The following is a 25,881-nucleotide window of genomic DNA, read 5'->3' as shown; positions in this document are numbered from 1 at the left end:
GAGCTACCCTCAGTTTCTATTCTAGGATATTTTGGCTTTAGAAGTATGTATGTCTGAGTCCTTAGTTCATAGAACAGAAAAAATAACGTGAACATCTTGCTATTCAACCCCTTAAATCTGGGGTTGCTATAGCCATAAAGAGTTGATCTGTGAAGATACCTGAAAACAATATTAGAGTGTGGATCACTTCACAATTGGGTTTGAATAGGCCAGAGGGTAGAATCAGGGTTTTCCACTTTAAGATCCTCTTTTTAAAACTAGAAATAATAAGGACATTGTTATATGGTGGTCATTGTGTTCTGGGAAGCAAGCCATTCCATCTGTATACGAGCATTGCAGCTACATTCCACAATGTAAAACCCATCTCACTGGGGATTATATCCTTGATCATGACCTAGATTTGGCCAAATATCATTGCTTCCTCACTGATGGGAATATCCTTGTCTTACTATGCTAATGTTCTACTGCCCTCTCCTTTACCTTCTTCCTCCCTGGATACTATACCATTATTTATAGAGCAGTTTTCTGGCTTCATCATGAATCTTCTGCTTAAGTTGCCTTATTTATTGGTATAGAGGGATTTTGCCATTAGGCTTGACATGCTGGACAAATAATTTACTAAGGGATTTAGGGAGTTTACAGACACACCGGATTTTATTTCTTGTATAAAACTTTGTAATAACAAATGTGTTTTAGATTTGACTTCTTTGAATGTGAACTTCTGTATAATGCCTCCCTGGCTACTACAATGAAATCTCAATCTTACTTTCTGCATACTGTGAGTGTTAATGCTTCAGGACTATAAAGGTAAAATACAACACTATGATATATTTAACAAATATAATATGACTAAATTTTATCCTGTAAAACTTATGACTATTTTTCTTCTTTTAAAATGCAGCAACTCCTGCAAATAAAAGAAGCTGAAATTTTTATTCCCTTCAAAGAGTTTTTGAAGATAACAAGACTTAGAGAAGGTAGAAAGATCAGGTGCATGTTTGAAGAATAGTCCTTCTGTAATGATTTTTACCATAAAGAGAAAAACATCCTAGAGACATAAGCAGGGGACTAGCTTGTCGTGGATAAACAATGAAGATTTAAGGGGTCATAGTCAGTCATAAGGGAATAGTAAATCACAAAGTAATGCTGACAAATGAGAAGCTGGATATGAGATTGTAGAAATGAAACAGAGTACACATGAGTTACTTCCAGTACACTTGGATAGCCCACTCAAGAGCTGTATGTTCCTGGAAAATACAGGTCACTTTGGGATTTCACAATGACAAGTGATGGGGTGAATGTAGACAGATTTAAGTAATTTAGTCAAATATTTGCTGAATCAATGTTGACAAGGGGTCAAAGGAATCATTGAAGTAATGAAAGATTTTGGAAAAAATGGCTGAGGGAGGCAAGGGGGAGGAGAGAGACAACAGCTAGAGGGCTTTGAAGCATTTAATACAGAAGATCATTTATCATTAGATGTCTAGCACAGGAGGAGCACAATTACTAGCTACAAATGGGATTACCAATCAAGAAATACCTGCTGGTGACTATGTGTCATGCACTCTATGGCGTGACAAAAATTCACAGACAGGTAAGATACATATATTCCAGAGGAATTCACAGCATAAAGGAGAAGGTAGGTCTGCACGTCATCAATTTGAGTGCAGTGTGACAAAATCACATGAGCCATGTGATGGAAGCATATGAACTAGGGAGCAATGAAATCTCCCTGGAGTTGAGGGGGGAGAGAATAGGAAAGATGTAAAGGCGAAAGTCATCGCTGAATGAGTCTTGAAGGAAAAAAATGATTTCATCAGGTGGAAGAAAGATGGTGAGCATGAAGACATTTCAAGCAGAAGAAAAGAAGAGTGTTTGAGGAGGGGTTAGAGTGCCAAGGTTTCCAAATGCTTGTTGAGACTTGACTGTCACCCAGGTATGGCCATTAAAGGTCTAAGAAAGTGAGTCTCACTAAGCCCGGGGTCACCCTGTGCAGTATCCAAGATGAGGGCAGCAGTTCTGTCTCAGGGGCAATATGTAAAGATGTGAATGTCACCTGGAAAGGAAAGTGGAAATCAAGAGTGCAGTTGATAACCATATCTCTTCCAATGAATAATTCCTATCTTCTCTGAAAGCTAACCCCTCTTAAGGAGGGACTGCATTTGAAAGTTAAAACGCAAGAGACGGTATCTGTTTTCTGCAATTTCCCTATCAGATATTCACCTCCACACCCTTGTTTGCGTGTGCTATATTAAGAGTCAGCAAGTGTTTTCTGCAAAGGGCCAGACAGTAAATATTTTCAGCCTTTGGGGTCATATGGACCCTGTCTAAAGCACTCAGCATCGCCATTACCATCACAGAATGAAAGCAGCCACAGAAATACATAAACAAAGGAGCTTGGCTGTGCGCCAATATGACTTTATTAATAAAAGCATAGGGCATGCTGGATTTGGCCCCTGGATCATATATTGCTGATCCCTAATCTATATCACAAGGGAGGTGATTACCAAAGGATGCCAATCTGAAAAATACAGCTGGATTATGAGACCACAACAGATAGGTTAAGTTGTGGAATGTCCTTGATGGGAAGAAGTGAAATGCTAGACCTAGAAAGATTAGGCAGCTGTGCATATGATGTTCTTTCAAGAGGTACAAGAAAAGTTGCCTTTCTCCCCAGTATTTCCTCTATCAGCAAGCCATGCAGCAAGAAGTTCTTGACAGCAGATTAATCTGCCTCTGCCAGATTAAGGCACTGTCTGGAATTTAAAGGGCACACATGTAGTAGAGAAAGAGTGACATATTAGTACTGCATGAGTTTATCAGATCAATTAGCTGAGAGCTGGCAGGGGACAAGGACCAGGGCGAAAAGAATTCAAAATGAACTCAATGTCTTTGTAAGTCCCATAGAGTTTTTAATATTTTTGGCACTAAAAATATGCTTTTACTATACATGCTTATAACTACACATGCTTTGCTATACCATCCCATCTTTTGTCAGAGCTTCCTGTCTGCCTCTAGGTAAAGATCTCTGCATAGCCTCAATATTCTAGAAGATAAGGTTACTCTATTTAATTGAAATGATAAAGCCCTTGGGAAGAATCTTTCTCTCAAGAGGGGCAGAATTCATTTTTTTTCCTATATCACAGAAGGATATACAACTTATGAAATAGTTAGGATTCATACGGAAAAAACATCTAATAGTGTCTAGTAAAGTCTTCTAAACAGGAATACACAGTAATTTCTATACTTATGGAAAAAAAGTTATAACACTAAAATCTGAAGTCTTAATCTAAAATATTGATTGTGCAAGGCACTTTATAACTAATGCTGAAACCTGTCAGCTGTTGCCATGTGGCTTTTCTATTTGGCAATTTTTTCTTTCCATAGCACTTATTAGGTTCTAACAAACTATACAATTTTTCTAATAATTGTGTTTATTGTTTATTATCTCACCTTTCCCTTTACAAGTCAAATTTCATGAAGGCAGAGATTTTTAGTAAACTAAAAAGTGTCAGTAGCTAGAATGGTATCTTTAATTTAGTGAGTACTCAGTAAATATTTGCTGAATGAATGAATGAGAAAAAGCAAGCAAGCAAGCTAGAAAGGCAGACCTGTCTTGTGTAAGTATATTCCAGCTAAAGACAGAAAATAAAAAAGGAAGGGTAACTTGGAAATCAACAAATAATCTTTTCTATTTAAAGTTCTATTCACCAAGATTCTTTTTTAAAACAATTTAAGTGTGCATTTCACAAAAACATCTCCTTCATTTGTATTTTGTGAATTTGGAACTGTTGAGAATTCAAACAATGCCAAGCAGCAATGTACTTTTGTGTTCTCTATTTTATAGATACTCCTAGTTGCTGGCCCTAATCCATCGAACTTGAACCTTCTTACTTGCTGGCAGAGCTCTGGATCAGTTTGGCTGCTTAGTCTCTGCACAGTCATGTTCAGGGAAGGAGCTCTGTCCCCGCCCCATGGGTAAATCATGATTAATCTAAGACTCTTTTTGATGGTGATTAGTTAAGAGGTGGGCATGTGACTGAATCCCGGACAACAGAATTTGAAGAAAAAAATCTGTCCAGGGGCTTCTGGAAAAGTTTTTCTCCTTAGCAAAACAAAACCAAAAAAACTTCATGGGCGACAATGACCTATTCTTTGTTATATATCACAATATTTGTATATGATACCTGAAACCACCACAGCCATTTTGCAACCATGAGCCAACATGCCAAGGGTGGCAGAACAGAATTATTTGCAAAATCCCAGGTCTAAGTGATTATATCACGAGGTTGCTAAATTAATCATACCTGTAACTGCTTTACCTCTACATTTCTTGTGATATGTGAGATTAAAATCATATTCTTCAGCCAAATTTAGTTATATCACAGTCAAAAGTATCCTGATAGATTATGAAAAAGGACAAATACCAAAATATGCTCATCTGTTTAAAATAGAGTTAAAGCAATTATTTCCAGGAACTAACAAAAATATTTAAGAAACAACATCTACATATACAAGCAGTTATATTTACAGTAATAGTTATACATTAATTTGCTATATTCATTAAAGCCCTTTACATAAAAGGTGATCTAAAACATATTCGGCCAAAATAATGCTCAAATGTAATAAAATGGATTTCTACGAAAATATTATATATTTAGACTTTAAATATAGTATGAGAGAACCACCACATAATAATGATTATGTGATAATCATAATCATAAGGCAATATACTTTATCTTAAATTGATTTTTTATTCATAAATCTTGTATCTTATTTTATTTTTATTTTTTTAATATTTATTTATTATTTTGGTTACTCTGGATCTGAGTTGAGGCAAGTGAACTCTTAGTTGAGGCATGTGGGATCTGGTTCCCTGTCCAGGGATTGAACCTGGGCTTCCTGCATTGGAAGCACAAAGTCTTAGCCACTGGACCACCAGGGAAGTCCCATCAATCTTGCATTTTAAACTAAGGAGTAAGAACTTGGGGAAATACTTTCTTAGAGATGTCATCTCATGAAGGCTTATAATACTAAAAATAATCTTCAAAATCAAGTTTCTAGGTTGTTAGGGACATCAACCCATATCTCCCATCTAGAGATTACAATAGGTCATTACAATAGTTATTGTACAATAATAGTTATTATTTTATCTACATTTTACTTGATTATCTGTCTTGCTCTTCTGAATCACTGTTGCATTTGTCTTTAATGTACATGGAAATTGTTTCTTTTCCTTCTAGACCAAGAAGAAATGAGCAAAAACAAATCATACATTATTCCAAACTATTCCATCTCCAGTATAAACAAGTTTGGCTCTTTCATGCACTATTAATAAAATCTGAAAAAAATAAAATGACTTTTTAGCTGAACCATCATACTGAGTAATCCACTAATTTGAACACAGAATGTTAAAGATCTTGAAGAATAATACACTTTGAACATATTACTGGCTCCTTGCCAGGGGGAAGTTTGATGAGGGCATTATGTAAAACAAAAAAAGAAGGAAGATTATACTGGTTTATTTACAGGTGACTCCCAATAGTCAATGATGATTAGCATGGCACCAATGATCGGGTATTCTGAAAAAGGTATCATGAAATGAGCTAATTAATATTTTAAATCACAACAAAAGGAATAACTAATAGCACTATACACTAAATGTTGATGACCATATACATACAGGCATAAACTGCTAGAAATTATTACAAGTAAATAAAAATTTTTGAGTTTAAATCTTCACAAGATTTTATTTAAAAAAAATATATTCACAATCTAAATACATATCTACCTACAAAGAAATGTCTGGAAGAATGTATGGCAAGCTATTAATATTAGTTATCTCTGGGTAGTAGGATTTCAGTTGATTCTTTTTTCTTTTTTGACTATGGTTTCCAATTTTCCTAAAATTTACATGCACGATTTAAAAATTTTACAAGTCATATGAACCAGAACATCTTTCAATGATAGAGAAAACATTAGTAATTAAAACAATAGTACACATCCCTTGGCAGTGGCAGTAATGGAGAGGACCTAAAGGCCCTGGAAAAACAAAAACAAAAACCAATACTTTTCATTGATCAATAATTGAAATTACTGTTGTATACAAAATTGATGTGACAAACAGATGCATTATTAATTCATCTAGTACAAATTTTGCTTCTTAATTTGAGTCATCTTGCATTGTTTTCCACATTAAAATTAAAAAAAAAAACAAAAACTTTAACAAATAACCCTAAGGTCAGGTTTCTCAATCTTGACAGGGATTATTTCTTTGTTGTGGGGGACCTTAATGTACATTGTATGACGTTTAGTGGCATTCTAGGCTTCACCCACTAGACACTAGGAGCACTTCCTCCCTGTTTGTGACAACCTAAAGTGTCTCTGAAGTGAAGTTGCTCAGTCATGTCCGACTCTTTGTGACTCCGTTGACTGTAGCCTACCAGGCTCCTCTGACCATGGGATTCTCCAGGCAAGAATACTGGAGTGGGTTGCCATTTCCTTCTCCAGGGGATCTTCCCAACCCAGGGATTGAATCCCGGTCTCCCACATTGGAGGCAGACGCTTTAACCTCTGAGCCACCAAGGAAGCAGAAGTGTCTCTAGACCTTGCCAAATGTCTCCTGGGAAGCAAGATCATCCCCGAATAAGACCTACTACTCCAAAGTAACACCAGACAAGTCAGTCTTTAAGGAATTGGTTTTGCCTTAGATAAATTGGTTCAATTGACCTATTGCTCAAGAGAGCTGTCAGTCACAAGAAGTAATTGAAGCTTGGTTACTCCTTGTCCAAGCATATGATGGAATAACCTTTAGATCATAATAACTGCCTGAAAGCTGCTTCCCTGTAAATGAAATAGCTATCTTTCCACATTGAACTCATCATATAAAACTAGGAAATATACATGTTTACCACTAAACATTAACACCAAATCAGTTGGGGAAGAATGAAAAAGAAAGGACTCCTTTAAATGTGAAAGGCTCCTATATATGTCACTTCTTTGAAGGTTTCCTTAAATCAGACAAAACAAATGTCTCTCTCCTCTCCTCTCACAAGCCCTTTGTATATATGTATCATTTTATTATTAGAATTTGTTGCTTCAATGCTCTTTCCCACCAGATTGTGAGATCTGGATGGCCAAATTTTTGATTTTCTTCATCATTGGTCATTTGGTTCATTCATTGCTGAAATAATTCACTAAGTCAATGAATTATATATATATATGTATATACACACACACACACACACACACACACACACACACACACACACACATACATACACTTAGTGATTAGCACTACGCTTGACCCATGGTAGGCTGATCACAGAGTAATCACAGTAGTTCTGATCACAGAGGATTTGGAGATTAACACATTACAGGGTAAAATGTGCTAGGATGGAGGTATGAAACAGCCCAGAAGGGATGTCTAGACCAAAGTTGGGGCAGTAGGGAGGCTTTCTTAGATGAAGTGACTTAAATACTTTGGTAAAAGAATTGGAGAGGAAGTGTGGGGAGGAGAAGAGGGAGTGGATATATAGGGAAAAAGGAGCTCCATGGCTATGGTTCCAAGGAGAGTCCTGTCTCCTACTGCCTGTACTGCTAGGGCCTCTTTTCTAATGAACAAATAAGGATGAAGCAGAATGAAAAAAAAAAAAAAAAAACAGCAAGCTGAGAGGGTGGCACCAGTAGTATTTTAGCCTCTGGCATCTTCCTACTTAGGTTTTAACAGGCAGACTTTGATAATAATCAATAGCTTTGGCCAGTCTCAGGCCCACCAGGAAGGTCAGCTCATATACCTTCTAGCTTATCTTATAACTTTCCTACTAGTGAAACCTAGTAGGATCCTGTGAGACTCCTGGGCATGGAAGCCTTTTTGCATTCACCTTTTCTTGTTTGAAGGGAATAAATTACAGCCTCCATGACCTTCTCCGAGTTCCAAAGGGCAGATTACAACAGCTGCTAATCAGGGAAGGGAGGGCACACAGAGGCAAAGGAGGAACAGCCAGGAAACAGTTCAGCCTTGGTTCCACCTCAAGGGATTTGTCTTTCAGTTGCTCAGTCCTGTCCTACTCTTTGTGACCCCATGGACTGCAGCACACCAGGCTTCCCTGTCCTTTACCATCTCCCATCAAAGAGGACAAGTTAAGATTTTACATAACTTCCTTCTCCTTCTGCCTCTGTAACTCAGCTTGCCCCTTGCAAAGTCTAGATCACATAGGTCCCGTAGTCTCAGAAAGTGGGGACTTGAAATACTAGGAACTGGACTTTATCTCACTCACTGTTGTCCTGCTCTTTGCAATCACCCAACCCCTGCAAACCTGCTTAATCATGCCTGTCCAGGTCAGGCATACCCTCCCCATCTTGACCACTGTTCGCGTGCACGAAACCCTTAATTTAAACCAGCCTATTAACAGCTACTGTTGCCCACTACAGTCTGTCTATAAAAACTCTGTAATCCCTTTGTTCGTGGCTCAGAGCTTGGAGTGTAAACTCCTCTGGGCCCGCTGGTGTAATAAACCTGAGTTCTCCAACTTTCCAAGTGCGGTGCTTGGTTTCTCGAGTACTGGTTTGTGCAACACCAGAGATTTGTCAAACTCATATTCATTGAGTCAGTGATACCATCCAACCATCTCATCCTCTGTCGTTCCCTTCTTCTCCTGCCTTCAACCTTTCCCAGCATTAGGGTCTTTCCTAATGAGTCAGCTCTTCGCATCAGGTGGCCAAAGTATAGGAGCTTCAGCATCAGTCCTTCAATGAATATTCAGGATTGATTACTTTAGGACTGACTGGTTTGACCTCCATGCAGTCCAAGGGACTCTCAAGTCTTGTCCAACACCACCAGTCAAAAGCATCAATTCATTAAAGCTCAGCCTTCTTAAAGGTCCAAATCTTACATCCACATATGATTAATGGAAAAACCATAGCTTTAGACGGACCTCTGTTAGAAAAGTAATATCTCTGCTTTTTAATATGCTGCCTAGATTTCTCATAGCTTTGCTTCCAAGGGGTAAGCATCTTTTAATTTCATGGCTGCAATCACCATCTGCAGTGATTTTGGAGCCCAAAAAATAGTCTCTCACTGTTTCTATAGTTTCCCAATCTATATGCCATGAAGTGATGGGACAGGATGCTACGATATTAGTTTTTTGAATTTTGAGTTTTAAGCCAGCTTTTGCACTCTCCTCTTTCACTTTCGTCAACAGGCTCTTTAGTTTCTCTTTGCTTTTTGCCAAAAGGGTGGTGTCATCTGCATATCTGAGGTTGTTGATATTTCTCCAGGCTATCCTGATTCCAGCTTGTGCTTCATCCAGCCCAGCATTTCACATGATGCAAATAAGTTAAATAAACAGGGTGACAACATACAGGCTTCACAGACTCCTTTCCCAATTTGGAACCAGTCTGTTCTTCCATGTCTGGTTCTAACTGTTCCTTCTTGACCTCCATACAGGTTTTGCAGGAGACAGCTAAAGTGATCAGGTATTCCCATCTCTTTAAGAATTTTCCACAGTTTGTTGTGACCCACACAAAGACTTTAGCATAGTCAATGAAGCAGAAGTAGATGTTTCTCTGGAACTGCAATTCCATCAGCTCCACTAGCTTTGTTTATGGTTATCTGGGTCATGAAGATCTTTTTTGTATAGTTCTTCTGTGTATTCTTGCCACCTCTTCTTAATCAGACTGGTTCCAAATAGGAAAAGGAGTACGTCAAGACTGTATATTGTCATCATGTTTATTTAACTTATATGCAGAGTACATCATGAGAAACGCTGAGCTGGAGGAAGCACAAGCTGGAATCAAGATTGCTGGGAAAAATATCAATAACCTCAGATATGAAGCCACACTTATGGAAGAAAGTTAAGAAGAACTAAACAGTCTCTTGATGAAAGTGAAAGAAGAGAGTGAAAAAGTTGGTTTAAAGCTCAACATTCAGAAAACTAAGATCATGGCATCCGGTCCCATCACTTCATGGCAAATAGATAGGGAAACAGTGGAAACAGTGGCTGACTTTATTTTTCTGGGCTCCAAAATCACTGCAGATGGTGATTGCAGCCATGAAATTAAAAGACACTTACCCCTTGGAACGAAAGTTATGACCAACCTAGATAACATATTAAAAAGCAGAGACATTACTTTGTCAACAAAGGTCTGTCTAGTCAAGGCAATGGTTTTTCCAGTGGTCATGTATAGATGTGAGAGATGGACTTTAAAGAAAGCTGAGCTCAGAAGAACTGATGCTTTTGAACTGTGTTGTTGGAGAAGACTCTTGAGAGTCCCTTGGACTGCAAGGAGAGCCAACCAGTCCATCCTAAAGGAGATCAGTCCTGGGTGTTCATTGGAAGGACTGATGTTGAAGCTGAAACTCCAATATTTTGGCCACCTGATGCGAAGAGCTGACTCATTGGAAAAGACCCTGATGCTGGGAAAGATTGAGGGCAGGAGGAGAAGGGGACGACAGAGGATAAGATGGTTGGATGGCATCACTGACTCAATGGACATGGTTTTGGGTGGACTCTGGGAGCTGGTGATGGACAGGGAGGCCTGGCATGCTGTGGTTCATGGGGTGGCAAAGTGTCGGACATGACTGAGCGACTGAACTGAACTGAATGTCTTAATCTTCTGCTTCTGTTAGGTCAATAATGTTTCTGTCCTTTATTGTGCCCATCTTTGCATGAAATGTTCCCTTGGTATCTCTAATTTTCTTGACGAGATCTCTAGTCTTTCCCATTCGATTGTTCTTTATTTCTTTGCATTGATCACTTAGGAAGGCTTTTTTGTCTCTCCTTGCTATTCTTCAGAACTTGGCATTCAGATGGGTACATCTTTCTTTTCCTCCTTGCCTTTTGCTTCTCTTCTTTTCTCAGCTATTTGATAGACCTCTTGAGATAACCATTTTGCCTTTTTACATTTCTTTTTCTTGGGGATGGTTTTGATTACCACCTCCTATACAATATTATGAACCTCTGTCAATAGATCTGCAGGCATTCTGTCAGATCTAATCGCTTGAATCTATTTATCACTTCTACAATAGAATTGTAAGGGATTTGATTTAAGTCATACCTTTATGGCTTTTGGTTTTCCCTACTTTCTTCAATTTAAGCCTGAATTTTGTGATAAGGGGTTCATTATTTGAGCCACAGTCAGCTCCCTGCCTTGTTTTTGTTGACTGTATAGAGCTTCTCTATCTTTGGCCACAAAAAAACATAATCAATCTGATTTCAGTATTGACCATTTGGTGATGTCCATGTCAAGGGATCCACCTAACAACATCTTTTAGATCTTCTGCAGACTAAAACCCCCAACAAATGGAAGATGAACTACTTGATGGAGCATTCTTCATTCCAGAGAGAAACTCATAGTTTGATAACCTGAAGAACCACAGCTCATCAGCAGACCATGTGAGGCTCGATTAAAGGAATACAGACCCGGCACACACCCTGATCCAAATTGTCAACTCTATCCTTGAACCATTGCTATAATACTCCTCACCCAATCCTCCTGGGTTGGGACACATGGTTTGGTGGGGCCTGAACCCACTGTGTCTCTCTTTGCCTGCTAAATCAATAAAGCTATCCTTTCCTACTTCACCCAAAACTCTGTTTCCGAGATCTGATCTGGCACCAGTGCACAGAAGCTGAATTTCAGCATAATTTCCTGGTGGTTGGAAATAAATTTAATAACTTATTTATGGGGAACACTTACTTGAAAAATTCCAAATGAGGTGTTATTGCTAGAACTAAAGATAATGTATTTTGTTTCCTGGTTCTAGTTATTACTAGACTTTAATGAGAAAAGTAGGTATTGACCTGATTTTGTTAAAATTTTCAGTGTAGCTATCACACTGTCTTAGATTTCTAAAGGGTGGTATCCAGCTTGCCATAAACAATTCTGAAAACTTAGAGAAATACATTTAGAAACACTTAAAGAGAAGGGAATGGCAACCCACTCCAGTATTCTTGCCTGGAAAATTCCATGGACAGAGGGGCCTGGCAGGGTGCAGTACACGGGGCCACAAAGAGTTGGGCATGATTGAGTGACTGAGCACACATACATGGTATATTAAAATTTTATAATATTAACCTAAAATGTCTACACATTTTAGAATCATTTATACCAGTAGGTGTTTTTCTCATGTTGGGGAATGTGAGTTTTCTTTATCCATGTATGCCATTGTTACATCTTCCTTTAGTTCCTTACAATATTTACCTTTTTCATACAAGGAACAATAATATCAGAAAAATAGGGCATCTACTTCTGGCCCAAAGTAAACAGTCAAACAGAATCCAAGTTGACAGGTGACACTGTTTTCTAAAGAGGAATTCAGTGATGTCTGTATAACACAGTAAAATCTGTTATGTGGCATAGCTGGGGAATGAGGTATTCTGGTCAAATATTCTGCTTAATAATGTTACCATATATTTTACATGGATTGCATATTTTCAAAGAGTTGCAATAGCTCAAAATAAACCCAGGGCTATGTAGCCAGGGTGGTCCCAGCTGAGCTCAAAGGGAATTATCTGGGTGTGTGTGATTAAAAAGAGGGAGCTGGTGGGACCTGAGGGCTTGATTTGCATGAAAGGATTTATACTGGTGCTTTATTTATCCCTTACTTCTAGGAAAAGGAAGATTCCTTCCTAGTTGCTTAAGGGAGGAAGGATGGCAATGGAGGGGTTTATAGTCTTAGGATCCCCTTTAGGTCTCTAGAACATTAAAAAAAAAAATTAATTCTCCAAGGAGAAAGGAATTAGAAGAAGAAAGAAAGAAACTTTTTAAGAAGGGTCCTTGGAAGCATGGTGTGCACTGAGCATAACCCCATAGTCTAGTACTGCAAGGATTGATGGTAAAATTGGAACATCAGGAGACTGCAACCTTGGTCGAGATGTGGGCATTATCATTGAGGGCAACGCAAGTAGCTTTGCCAGCAAAAGGTATTCAGCAGAGGGGAGTGGGAGCGGTAGGACAGAAAGGGCATGACTTTGTCTTTGTTCAGTGCTATATTCTTATCACCCTAGACTAGCAGGCACTAATATTTGTGGGCAAGTATCAAGTAGTGACTATAGATGACATGTTTTTGAGCCCAAATGAAATGACTCTACATGTACTTGTGGGAGTGGAGACTTTGCAGAGAACTCGAGTCCTGCCAATGGGGGTAAAGAAGAAATAATTGGGGATATCTGGATCATTGTTACTATGGTAAACATATGACTTCATAGGCGATGAGAAATTTTGCTTCAAATACAACTATACTATTCAAGAGGAACAGGCACATTTTTGCTGTTTCTCAAGGGCATCTTCATAATGTTATGAATGTGAAAGTGTTACTCTGTCAGTTGTGTCCAGCTCTTGTGACTCCAGGCTCCTCTGACCATGAAATTCTCCACGCAAGAATACTGGAAGAGGTTGTCATTTCCTTCTCCAGGGGATCTTCCCAACCCAGGGATTGAATCCACATCTCCTGCTTGGCAGGCAGATTCTTTACCATCTGAGCCACCAGGGAAGCTCTTATAATATTAATAATACTAATTACCATTTTATTGGCAAAGCAAAGATGCATCAATTTATGAAGCATCTAATAGATTTTGGATAATGGAACTCTACATAATAGATTTTGTATTACTGATGAAGACTCTTCTTTGTTAAAGAACATTTTGTTTCTTACGTAAGTCCACCATTTTTACAATATTGCACTAAATTTTCCTTTAAATGTCAAGTGCTTTGTGAATTGAAGGCTTAAAAATATGTCAAAATAACTTAGTCTTCTTAGATCAGGAATTATATGCACAATCCTTTATGTAAAAATTCATCCTCATTTCTTTAAAGGCAAATTGTCTTTAATGAATGAATAAAATGTACTATATATCATCAATTTAGTTGTTTGAGTCTAAGTCAATGCAGATACTCACTTTGATTTCCAGTTATAGTTCAGATTTAGATATGACTGAGGCTTTGTAAAGAGGAAAATGGCTTGAGGAAAATGAAAGCTTCTCAAAATTAACTAATCTCCATACGCCAAAATGGCTACAAGGGGCTCTCAAATAAGGTTACACTTTAAAAGAACAATTACTCTAAGATAGAAGAAAGAACATCCCTAACTGAGAATTAAGAGTGACTTTGGTTGTCAGAACTTCTGATGCTGCACTAGCTACAGGAGCAATTAACACAGGATGACGATCATACATTTGCCTTCGAGCCTTCAGTTTTGATGCTGTGCTCCCCAAATTTCTCTCTGTTCTAAGAGGTTTAGGTCCGGTTGTTTTGTTCTGCTGCTTCCACACTGTCCATACTCGACTTTTCCCAGTCTGGGAGAAGAGTTCAAGTTAAGTGATTATGGCTTATTCAGCCAAACTTAGGATGGTCTGAGTTTAAGGTAATCTTCGTTCTTTTGAAAACCACTTTTATTTTCAACATTTTGATCTTATCCTAAGGACACAAGTCATTAAAGAATCTTGAGTCAGGAAAGTAACATTATCTTGTTTGTTTGGTTTTTTAAGCTTTATTCTAACTACAATGTGGGGAATGGATTAGAAGTTAGAAATGGTAAGAGATGGAGGCAGAGAGACCAGTCAGATCATCATTGTACTAGTCCACCTGAGAGATGGTAGGGGACCAGAACTAAAGTAGAGTCAGCGGGTTTGAAGAGAAATGTATGAAGACCAAAGATTTAGGAGGTAGAAGCAACAAGGGACTTCCCAGGTGGCAGAATAGTAAAGAATACTTCTGCCAATGCAGGAGACACGAGTTCAATTCCTGGGTCGGGAAGATCCCCTGGAATAGGAAATGGCAACCCACTCTAGCATTCTTGCCTGGAAAATTCCATGGACAGAGGACCCTGGCAGGTTACAGTTTATGGGGGTGCAAAGAATTGGACATGACTGAGCAACTGAGCATGAGAGGCAAAAAGACTGAACAATGGCATAAAACTCAGATTTATAGATATCACTTAACTGCCTAACACTTGGCCGTTTTAATGGTCGTCTAAGAGGTGTTGAAAAATGGTTAAAGTCTTGATTTTTCAAAAAAATTGTTTAATTGTCAGATGAGCAGTAGCAAATACTTATTTTGTTGAGGAGAAATTTTCTAGCTTTCTTAACAGTAATAATAACATTTTCTTAAGTTAGGTCAATGAATTTAATAATCTTATAAAGCCCGATTCCTCTATTTCTAGTATATGAGGATGCTCACACAGTGAATATTTACTGAGTGCCTAGGTAACAGATTGTTCTTTATAAAACAAAGCAAAACAAAAACACAGAAGCAGCAGGAAACTGACAGAATTAAAAGAGAAAAGAAATATTTTCTATAATTTATTTGGAGCTATGAAAGTTATTGAAGTATAATACTTGCCTCGAACATTTCCCAACAGCTGAGATTAATTTTTATGCCTTAGCAAGATACTGCATGGTGGTGAAACATATAAGGTTCACTGATTTTGAATATTCTATTCAAAATATCTTGAAAGAAAAAAGACTGTGCAGTCAACTTTTGAACTAGTAGAATGAATGAAGCATAAAGGAGAATAAGCAAAAGAGATGCTTCGATATTGTATAAACATGGAATTCAATTTTCTTCCACAAAATATTCAACTTAATTTTAGGTGTTATTAATTAACCTTGCCTGTATTAATAAGTAGTTTTAAAAACTTTCCTGCTCTCAGAGAAGCTAGCTAGAAACAGTCTTAATTCTGAATTTAGAAATGTTTCCAGTTACATATATCCTTATGTCAATATATAGGACATGCAACTGAACATCTAGAATATCCTTATTAGTTGAGTAATATATAATAGGAATGATATGAATAACTTTTAGAGAAACATCTCATAGATATTATCCAATTGTGCTTTCATTCATTTGAATGTGATTGTTTTGAAAAAGGTCTTAGTCCATAATGTCCAACCCTTTATGTTTATTTCCATTTGCACCATCCTTTAGAGGCTATCTTTTTTAGGAAGATTTTTTTTTTTTTTTTTTGGTATCTGCATTTTGTTTATGCTACACATGCCAAATAAATCTCCCAAGATGAAACTCTGAGCTCATTTGGAAGTAATTTTTGGTAGTACATGAATCAGAACTCTTATTTTCTTCTCAGCACTACTGGTATTTTATTGTTTCCATCTATAGTCCACTATGCTTTTAAGTGCCAAGAACCCTAAGGCCAAACACACAAAGCACTAAGAAAATGGGAACTTTTGGCAATGACAACTTTGGCCTCTCTTTCAGGGCTATTCCCTCCCCTGGGAGAGTAAAATCACTTTAAGTGCACTATGAAACAGGGCCATGATGAGCACAGATGATTGACTGAAGTTGGTGATGTTGATTTAGGAGTCTTCGGCTTATAGGTCAGGTGTAAAACCCTTAAACCTGCTTGTCAAAGTTAGCTTGTCAAAGTCCTGTGGATTTTTCCAGACTGCCTAAATGTCACTTTCTCTTTGACGGTTTCTCTGGGCAGCTCTGGCAGGGTTAGGCATCTCCTCTATTGTATTATTATAGCACCCTGATATATTCCTACGGCAACACTTATCAAACTATATTGCATTTGTCCATCTCCCTCCACTCCTGTATAGAAACTATTCTCTTCCTTTGATCTCTGGACTAGAGCATTACCCAAATCAAGCTGGCTCTAAACAAGTAATAATTGAACGGATGGGCAAAGAATGACTAGTAATACTCTCCATCTGCACAGAATAGGTTATGATGTGTTCTCACATCGTGGTGAGGAAGACATGGAAGGAACTATCACCCATATTTTATAAATGAGGAAACCCCAGAGACATTATACGACTAATCCAACTTCAAAACGGCTAAAAAGTTGCATACCTACTTTTCATGCCAGTAAGTTGACACGGATTTGTAAATAGAAGAAGTAGTACTCAGTAGGACAGATAGCAATGGCTGACAAAAGATACAGTGTAGGAGTGGTTACCTGTTATGAAAGCTCCCAAATTCTTAGCAGGTTCTCAAGAAGGTAACTTTCATGCACACAAAACCGGACTTCAGGTATTTACAACGAGAAAGATTTGTGACAAATAAATCATTTCCCTGTACTCAAGCTACACCCACAGTGAAGCCAGGAGACAAAGAGACATACCCTGTTTATGTATGTAGTACAAATATCTCTCTCTAATTCCCACCATGAATCATAGACTCTGAAAAGAAAGAAGTTCTTAGAGATCAGTAGCGTAATTCTGTCATTTCCTAACTTACTTACTAGCTAACTAGCTAGAAACATAAATGACTTAACCTAACCACATAGCTTATTTGTGAGAGCACCAGGACATACAATTAGTTCTTCTTATCATTAATATCCTTAGCTTTTTAAAATTAAGTTATGATTGAGAGATAATATAAATATAGCTCTTAGGAAGTCTTCTAAGCAACTGGATAATAAGACTAAACATAGGCTGTCACAGAAGAACTGTCCTTAAATAAATGCTGCAACATGAGAAAAGTATAGCAAATTTTACTCAGTGTCCATGTATTGGGGAGATGAGGGGCACATAATATGACAAGCAGTGTTTTAGGATCCCATTCATGTTAAAACAAAATCCTTTTTCATAGAGATTGACAATATTAATTACATTTATTTATCTCTTTCTTCACCCACAGACATTGATGCTACCCAAACTATTATTTGATTTCTCTTTTCCGTGTGTCAATTGAAGTATATTTACTAGTCCCCAATCCTTTTAACCGATTTTTTATTCTTTTCAAAAATAATGCAAGTACTTATGAGTGTGTTCTTATGTTTATGTCGTATTTACAACTTCAAAGTTTTGAAAAAAAAAAACTCTATCAATAGAACACCTTTTACTACTAAAAAATAAAATATGCACGCCTATTAAGGGTCAAAGAACAAAGGCCAAACTAAGCTAATATTCTCAATAAAAAATAAGACAAATGATCATATTTATGAAAGTCTTTTGTTTAGTTTCTATCACCAAAGCTGGGGTGTGCTCTGGGTCACATGTCCTAAATCAGCAGATGAAAGCAAATGTTTTCTACAAGTATGTTTGTAGCTCATAGACTGTGTAAATGACACCAAAATCAAATTCTTTCATGAGGCCAACACCATCAACTAAAAGAGAGAGCCTTATTTAGTAAATAATTGCTTTGAGGATAGAAACATACCTCAAACTGCAATGAATTAGTTTGTTGACAGATCTTCCTGCTGGGCATATTTGCTAGAATTCCTTCTTTAAAAAATGGACTTGATCGATATCAACTATTAGGCACATCTTTATGTTAGGATCATAAAGATCACAGAGACTGTGCTTTACTATGCCTTCACTGAATGTAAAGCAGTATTTCTACAGCATTTATACAACAAAGCTTTTGCTTTCTTCTAGCATCGTAACTGGCACCCTGATGATCTACTGCCAATTAATGCTAATATTTACCGTTACCCCCAACAGTTACAGTTTGAAGAAGGAGAGCCCACATTCCTAAAGAAACTTTAGGTATTTCAGGCCATTTATATCGTCCAATTTAGAATCAGTTTCTCATCTAGACTATGAAAGAAACTAGTTCATCAATCACAGCATTTTAATACATTGAGTAGAAAAGGATTTTAGATGTTAATTTTTAAGTTAGGTAAAATTATAATATTATGCTGTTTAAAGAATCAGGGTCATTTGACTACCAACTCATTCATTTTCTATAAAATTTCAGCAGGAAAATTCCCATGTGTGCCTAAAGTTGAAGATAATTCATTTAGGTTCCCATTATGCGGCAAGCCAGCCAAGAACTTTTATTCAGGTCGCAGGTATAAAATATCTGTCAATTCCTGGTAAAGGGCTATAACATGAAATCAATGTTGTCAATAGGTAAATAAAATAAAATTCTTATGGAAGAAACCATTTAAAAATCAAAGCAACAAGCAAGACTTTAAGACGTATTACTCACCAGGAATAGAGTTCGAAAGTTGCTGAGATCACCAAAGAATTCTTCTATGCTCACAGTCTTAGAGTCAAAAATAAAGTATTCTCCAATATTCTCATAGAGCTTTACCATGTTGTTGTGCATGGTGAATAGTTTTTCATACTGGTCTCTGGCACTCTTTGTAAAGCTGTAGCTTTCTGTTAAGGAACATGATCCACATGGTACCTTAAAGGTAATCATTAGATGTTAAGATTGAATTATATCATCATTTCTGTAAATACTTCCGCATTACTTTGCTAAGGTTACCATGACAAATTACCACAGACTGGGTAACTTAACTGAAATTCATTTTCTCATAGTTTAATAGGCTAGCAATCCAATATTAAGCTGTCAGCAAGTCTGCTTTCTTCTGTAACTTCTTTCCTTGGCTTGCAGATGACTGCCTTCTTGCTGTGTCCCTACCTGGTGGTCCCTCTGTCCTTGTTGTCTGTGTCCGAATCTCTTCTTAAGAGGATGCTAGTTATATTGTATTAGGGCCCACCTTAAGGACCTCATTTAAACTTACTTACCTCTCTAAATGTCCTATCTCCAAATACAGTCACATTTGGAAGTTTTGAGGGTTAGGGCCTCAACATATGAATTTGGAGTGGGTGGAGCACAATGCAGCCCATAACAACTTGCTGTAGTCATTACATTGTTTAGTGAGCTTTGAAAATCTATAATTGAGGCAGAACTATTTAAGGTATAATCACGAACATGTTTGCTAAGTGAAAGCACAGAAGTACAAACATCAGAAAACTGCCTCATATCTTTTTATGAGCTAGATAAGGTAAAAGGAAATAGCAACAAAAACTTAGGGGGAAAGTATGTATTTTCTATGTTAAATATGCATTCTATATACGTAAAGAGGTTACAGTGAATTCTGTATATAGGTTATGTACCTGTATGTGTGTGTATATACATATACAAATATCCCATATGAGAAGGGGGAAGGAAAGGGAGAGAAAGATGGGAGGAGAGGAAGAACTATGAAGAGAAAGAGAGAAGAAGGGAGGGGAGAAAGGGGGAGAGAGACATTCTATTGTATCTCTAGAACCTTAATCACCCAAATGGCTTTTTAGAACCCAAAATGCTGTTTGTTAAGCCTGAGCCCAGGGCCCTGAGGATTAAAAGTCTAGTGTTTCCAGATGTTGCTGAGACTGATAGTAGTGTATAACCCAGTAGGATCATATGAGCCTTCCCATGACGGACCCCATCCCCATATTCTCTGCTTTAGCTCCTCTCTGAAGTACCTAGATAATAGTATCTGTTGCACATTTTCTAAGTTGTTTTACAAATGCTAAAATCCCCCCAAAATGGAAGATATTTAACTACTTGATGATCTTGTGCACTTAGCCCCCAGGTCTACTGGAGCCTAAGGATTGGTGACATTAACCCTTGTGATACCACCCTGTTACTTCGCCATCAACCAACCAACAAATAGAATTGTACATGAACTGATCACAAACCTTGAGACACGCCCCAACCCCCAAAATCAGGCCTTTAAAAATGCTTTGCTAAAAAACCCTTCAGGGAGTTTGGGGGTGTTAAGCACAAGCCAACCAGACCCTTTCTCCTTGTCTGGTGCCTATAAATGCTACAGTGTCCTTCACCATAACCTGGTGTCAGTAGATTTGGCTTTACTGTGTGCAGGCAAGTGGACCCAAATTTGGTTCAATAATACCAGGACTACACTTACAGTAGTATACTCCAGAAGAGTATTTGTTTTAAAATTAATTACATCACTGCTTTAAAATTTTTTATCATAAAAGTCATAACAACAACCACTACTACCAAAGCATAAAAGGAACCAGATATGTAAATGGGTCCATCATCAAAAAAGCTAGAGAGTTCCAGAAAAACATCTATTTCTGCGTTACTGACTATGCCACAGCCTTTGACTGTGTGGATCACAAAAAACTGTCAAAAATTCTGCAAGAGATGGGAATACCAGACCACCTGATCTGCCTCTTGAGAAACGTATATGCAGGTCAGGAAGCAACGGTCAGAACTGGACATGGAACAACAGACTGGTTCCAAATAGGACAAGGAGTATGTCAAGGCTGTATATTGTCACCCTGCTTATTTAACTTATATGCAGAGTACATCGTGAGAAATGCTGAGCTGGAGGAAGCACAAGCGGGAATCAAGATTGCTGGGAGAAATATCAATAACCTCAGATACGCAGATGACACTACCCTTACGGCAGAAAGTGAAGAAGAACTAAAGAGCCTCTTGATGAAAGTGAAAGAGGAGAGTGAAAAAATTGGCTTAAAGTTCAACATTCAGAAAACTAAGATCATGGCATCCAGTCCCATCACTTCATGGCAAATAGATAGGGAAACAGTGGAAACAGTGGCTGACTTTATTTTTCTGGGCTCCAAAACCACTGCAGATGGTGATTGCAGCCATGAAATTAAAAGACACTTACCCCTTGGAACGAAAGTTATGACCAACCTAGATAACATATTAAAAAGCAGAGACATTACTTTGTCAACAAAGGTCTGTCTAGTCAAGGCTATGGTTTTTCCAGTGGTCATGTACAGACGTGAGAGATGGACTTTAAAGAAAGCTGAGCTCAGAAGAATTGATGCTTTTGAACTGTGTTGTTGGAGAAGACTCTTGAGAGTCCTTTGGACTGCAAGGAGAGCCAACCAGTCCATCCTAAAGGAGATCAATCCTGGGTGTTCATTGGAAGGACTGATGTTGAAGCTGAAACTCCAATATTTTGGCCACCTGATGCGAAGAGCTGACTTATTTGAATAGACTCTGATGTTGGGGAAGACTGAAGGCAGGAGGAGAAGGGGACGACAGAGGATGAGATGGTTGGATGGCATCACCGACTCAATGGACATGAGTTTGGGTAAACTCCGGGAGTTAGTGATGGACAGGGAGGCCTGGCATGCTGCGGTTCATGGGATCCCAATGAGTCAGACACGACTGAGCAACTGAACTGAACTGAAATGTATCTCATTATGTATATATTTATAGAAATAAATTATCAACTTTATTCCTGATTATAGAAGATATATAGAAAACCACCTCTTTAGGTGACTTAAAAATATAAAAACATAACTAAACTAAAATTTCTAACAAATCAGTGTTGTGAACATTTTAAAGCATTTCCTTCTGGTCTTTCTTCTATGGCTGAAAGCTACTGAATGTTAATTGATAAGGATGCTTCAGAGAAAGGTAAGTAGACTAACCACAAAGAATACAAAGGAAACCAAATATACCTTTCACAATTAAAGTTAAGTCTATTAAAAATCAATGATCATCACAGAAGCAAAATGTCTTAAAATGCAAAGGTATTAGACTGCATGCTATGTGTGCTAAGTCGCTTCAGTTGTGTCCGACTCTTTGCAACCCCACGACTGTAGCCCACCAGGCTCCTCTGTCCATGGGATTCTCCAGGGAAGAATACTGGAGTGGGTTGCCGTGCTCTCCTGCATTGAATGTTCCTGATCCAGGAATCAAACCCACATCTCTTACATCCTGTGTTGGCAGGCAGGTTCTTTACCACTAGTGCCACCTGGGAAGCCCATTACTATGATTTGTTAAAAAAGAATAACAGTACAGTTCTGGGTGTGCTATTTTAAGATCCACTACAGGGTCTGGAAAAGACCCTGTTGCTGGCAAAGACAGAAGGCAAGAGGAAAAGGAGACGACAGAGGATGAGATGGTTGGATGGCATCACCTACTCAATGAGCAAGCTCTGAGAGATGGTGAAGGACAGGGAAGCCTGCTGTGTTACAGTCCATGGGGTTGCAAAGAGTTGGACACAACTGAGCAACTGAACAACAACAACAACAGGGTCAGGAAGATCCCCTGCAGGAGGACATGGCAACCCACTCCAGTATTTCTGCTTAGAGAATCCCATGGACAGAGGAGCCTGGAGGGCTATAGACATGGTGACGCAAAGAGTCGGACACAACTGAAGCGATCTAGTATGCACACACTTATGCACACATGCACAGTGCATTCACATTTTGTGATAGTATTATTTTATCAGGTACTGATAACTGTCTTCTTGAAATGCTGGATTTTATAAAATTTTCTGAATTATTCAGTGTGTTTTATTACAACCTCGGGCCAAATTTATTTTCCATGGGAACAGAGCTCTAGTTTCACAATGGAAGTCAGTAGGGAAATCAGACTATTTCTGGAAAATTACTTTGCAGCTGACATTTATGGGATATAGCAGGATTTTAAAAGTGAGATGCCTCCCTTCCTAGGTTCCTTCATATGCTACTTAAGTTTTAGCATTCATGTTAGCTACACTTCAACCTCTTCCTTGCTAAGGAGTCACATTAAATCTTTCAATCCTCAAGTCCATTTTGCTGTCAATAGACCTGGAAGAATTAATGTATTTCTGACTTACTCTACTTTCCTTTTTACCAACAGAAGGGTTGCATGTAATGCTACCTGATTTTCCCTCTGAGAATTTCATATTTGTTTGATTTTTAAGAGAGCGTTGAACATCCTGTTTGAGAGCTGCAGAAATAAGACCGTTCTCTTTCTTGCCACAGAATGAAAGTGAAATTTTTGTTCTCTAGTCTCTCTTGCCTAAATAAAACAGACTCATGCCAGACTTGCTAAGAACAGACGCTTTGCAAAGGTCACTTACTTACATCCTATTTGCAGCAAGGTACTAAACCATGTGTACTTCAGAAGGTTCAACATCTATACAACACAGAGAAAAAGCTAAAGATTTTTTAAAAAGGCAAAAAACTGTACATTTCCCATTTATCATAACACAATTTTCTGCCAGCTAAAATATACCCATGTGGTGATACACAATTTCTCAAATTTGTTCTCCTAGAAGAAAAACTGATTTCAGAAATTCTGTCTGTATACCAAAGTGAGAAAATTTGAAAAATTCTGGGAAAGCTGTAGCTTAGAATTAATAACTGGAGAGCAACCCAATCTCCAAGTCCTTCACTTCTCTTCACAGTGATTACTTTGTAAAAGGAATGGAGGGCGTGAATCAGCACTGAAATTTTTCACAATCACAACCCTGTCACCAAATCCTACTTGGGATTCTGCAGATGAAAAAGAACTAGATACCATCATTTCTTTCCACTACTTTATTTTCAGTCATTTTTAAAATTTTCTTTTTTTGAGCAGCTACTAGATACAAGATACTGGTTAGTATTCTGCTAAGCACTGTGCTCCATACAATGATCATTATAACCTAATCCAGACCCCAAAGCAGTTTATAATCTAACATTACAAACAATTCCATTTATTAATTTGCATTTGTACAACTCTTTGCTATTTACAATACACTATGTTTCATATCCTTCATATCACCTTATGAAAAAGGCAGAGAAATATCATTATTTCAATTTTTAGAGGTGTCAAAAGTAGATAAAATGCAACGGTAAACATAATAAATTACATTTCCCCTCCCCCCAAAAAAGGCACTCATCTATTCTAAGGTTAGAATGCAGTGAATGTGCCATCTCAAAACATGTCTCCTTGGCATAGATTATTTTGAGCTGATTGAGAAACAGCAGACAGAGTAAAAGCTCTAAAAAGAGTAAAAGCTACCCTTTAGAAAGGGAAATTTCCATTTATAAAGGAAATCTCCACTGGTTAAGGATGTGTTCCTCTCTGAACCAGGAAGAGAAAGTGAAAGTGAAATTCACTCAGCATGCCCAATCGTTTGTGACGCCACGGACTATACAGTCCATGGAATTCTCCAGGCTAAAATACTGGAGTGGGTAGCCATTCCCTTCTCCACGGGATCGTCCCAACCCAGGGACTGAACCCAGGTCTCCCGCATTGCAGGTGGATTCTTTACCAGCTGAGCGACCAGGAAGAGAAGGATGACTCTAAATCACCAGAAAATCAAGGCTATCAAGAGTATCACTGAAGTTGCCTTTAGCTGAAGGTGGTATTTAAGCTTGGTGACGTAGGCTACTTTAGGGAGTTTCTCATTTTTTTTCTGCGTATCTGCTATATAAACCTGAGGTATACATGTTTATCAACTTCTACCTAGTTTTCTCTTGTTATTCTGTCTTTATTACAGAGTGGCCAGGGGGTGGGTCATGTCAATTGCTCAGATGGGTAGAGAAAAAATTATTTTTCCTCCCCTAGAGTACACATCATGATAACCTTTTCATGATACTAGTTTAATATTGTTTTCATATGGTAGAAATGTATTATTTATAATGACAATGACCATGACTAGTTCCAAATAGGAAAAGGAGTACATCAAGGCTGTATATTGTCACCCTGCTTATTTAACTTATATGCAGAGTACATCATGAGAAATGCTGGGCTGGAAGAAGCACAAGCTGGAATCAAGATTGCTGGGAGAAATATCAATAACCTCAGATATGCAGATGACACCACCCTTATGGCAGAAAGTGAAGAGGAACTAAAAAGCCTCTTGATGAAAGTGAAAGAGGAGAGTGAAAAAGTTGGCTTAAAGCTTAACATTCAGAAAAACTAAGATCATGGCATCTGGTCCCATCACCTCATGGGAAATAGATGGGGAGACAGTGGAAACAGTGTCAGACTTCATTTTTTTGGGCTCCAAAACCACTGCAAATGGTGACTGCAGCCATGAAATTAAAAGACGCTTACTCCTTGGAAGGAAAGTTATGACCAACCTAGATAGCATATTAAAAAGCAGAGACATTACTTTGCAAACAAAGGTCCATCTAGTCAAGGCTATGGATTTTCCAGTGGTCATGTATGGAGTTGGACTGTGAAGAAGGCTGAGTGCCGAAAAATTGATGCTTTTGAACTGTGGTGTTGGAGAAGACTCTTGCGAGTCCCTTGGACTGGAAGGAGATCCAACCAGTCCATCCTAAAGGAGATCAGTGCTGGGTGTTCATTGGAAGGACTGATGCTGAAGCTGAAACTCCAATACTTTGGCCACCTCATGCGAAGAGTTGACTCGTTGGAAAAGACCCTGATGCTGGGAGGGATTGGGGGTAGGAGGAGAAGGGGACGACA

The 25,881-nt window shown here is 38.1% G+C and overlaps 1 protein-coding gene across 3 annotated transcripts in view; it reads right to left on the bottom strand.

Moving 5' to 3' along the window:
* DIAPH2 (diaphanous related formin 2) overlaps positions 1 to 25,881 on the bottom strand; it is a 953,573-nt gene that overhangs the window by 229,587 nt on the left and 698,105 nt on the right. For all 3 annotated transcript variants that reach the window (XM_070461796.1, XM_070461795.1, XM_070461794.1), the window contains one exon: positions 18,898 to 19,062. In XM_070461796.1, the coding sequence (XP_070317897.1) occupies positions 18,898 to 19,062 (165 nt within the window). The remainder of the gene's footprint in view (positions 1 to 18,897; positions 19,063 to 25,881) is intronic.

This window comes from Odocoileus virginianus, chromosome X (assembly GCF_023699985.2).
Source record: "Odocoileus virginianus isolate 20LAN1187 ecotype Illinois chromosome X, Ovbor_1.2, whole genome shotgun sequence".
NCBI classification, from domain to species: domain Eukaryota; kingdom Metazoa; phylum Chordata; class Mammalia; order Artiodactyla; family Cervidae; genus Odocoileus; species Odocoileus virginianus.
This window is presented reverse-complemented; position numbering and strand designations above follow the sequence as displayed.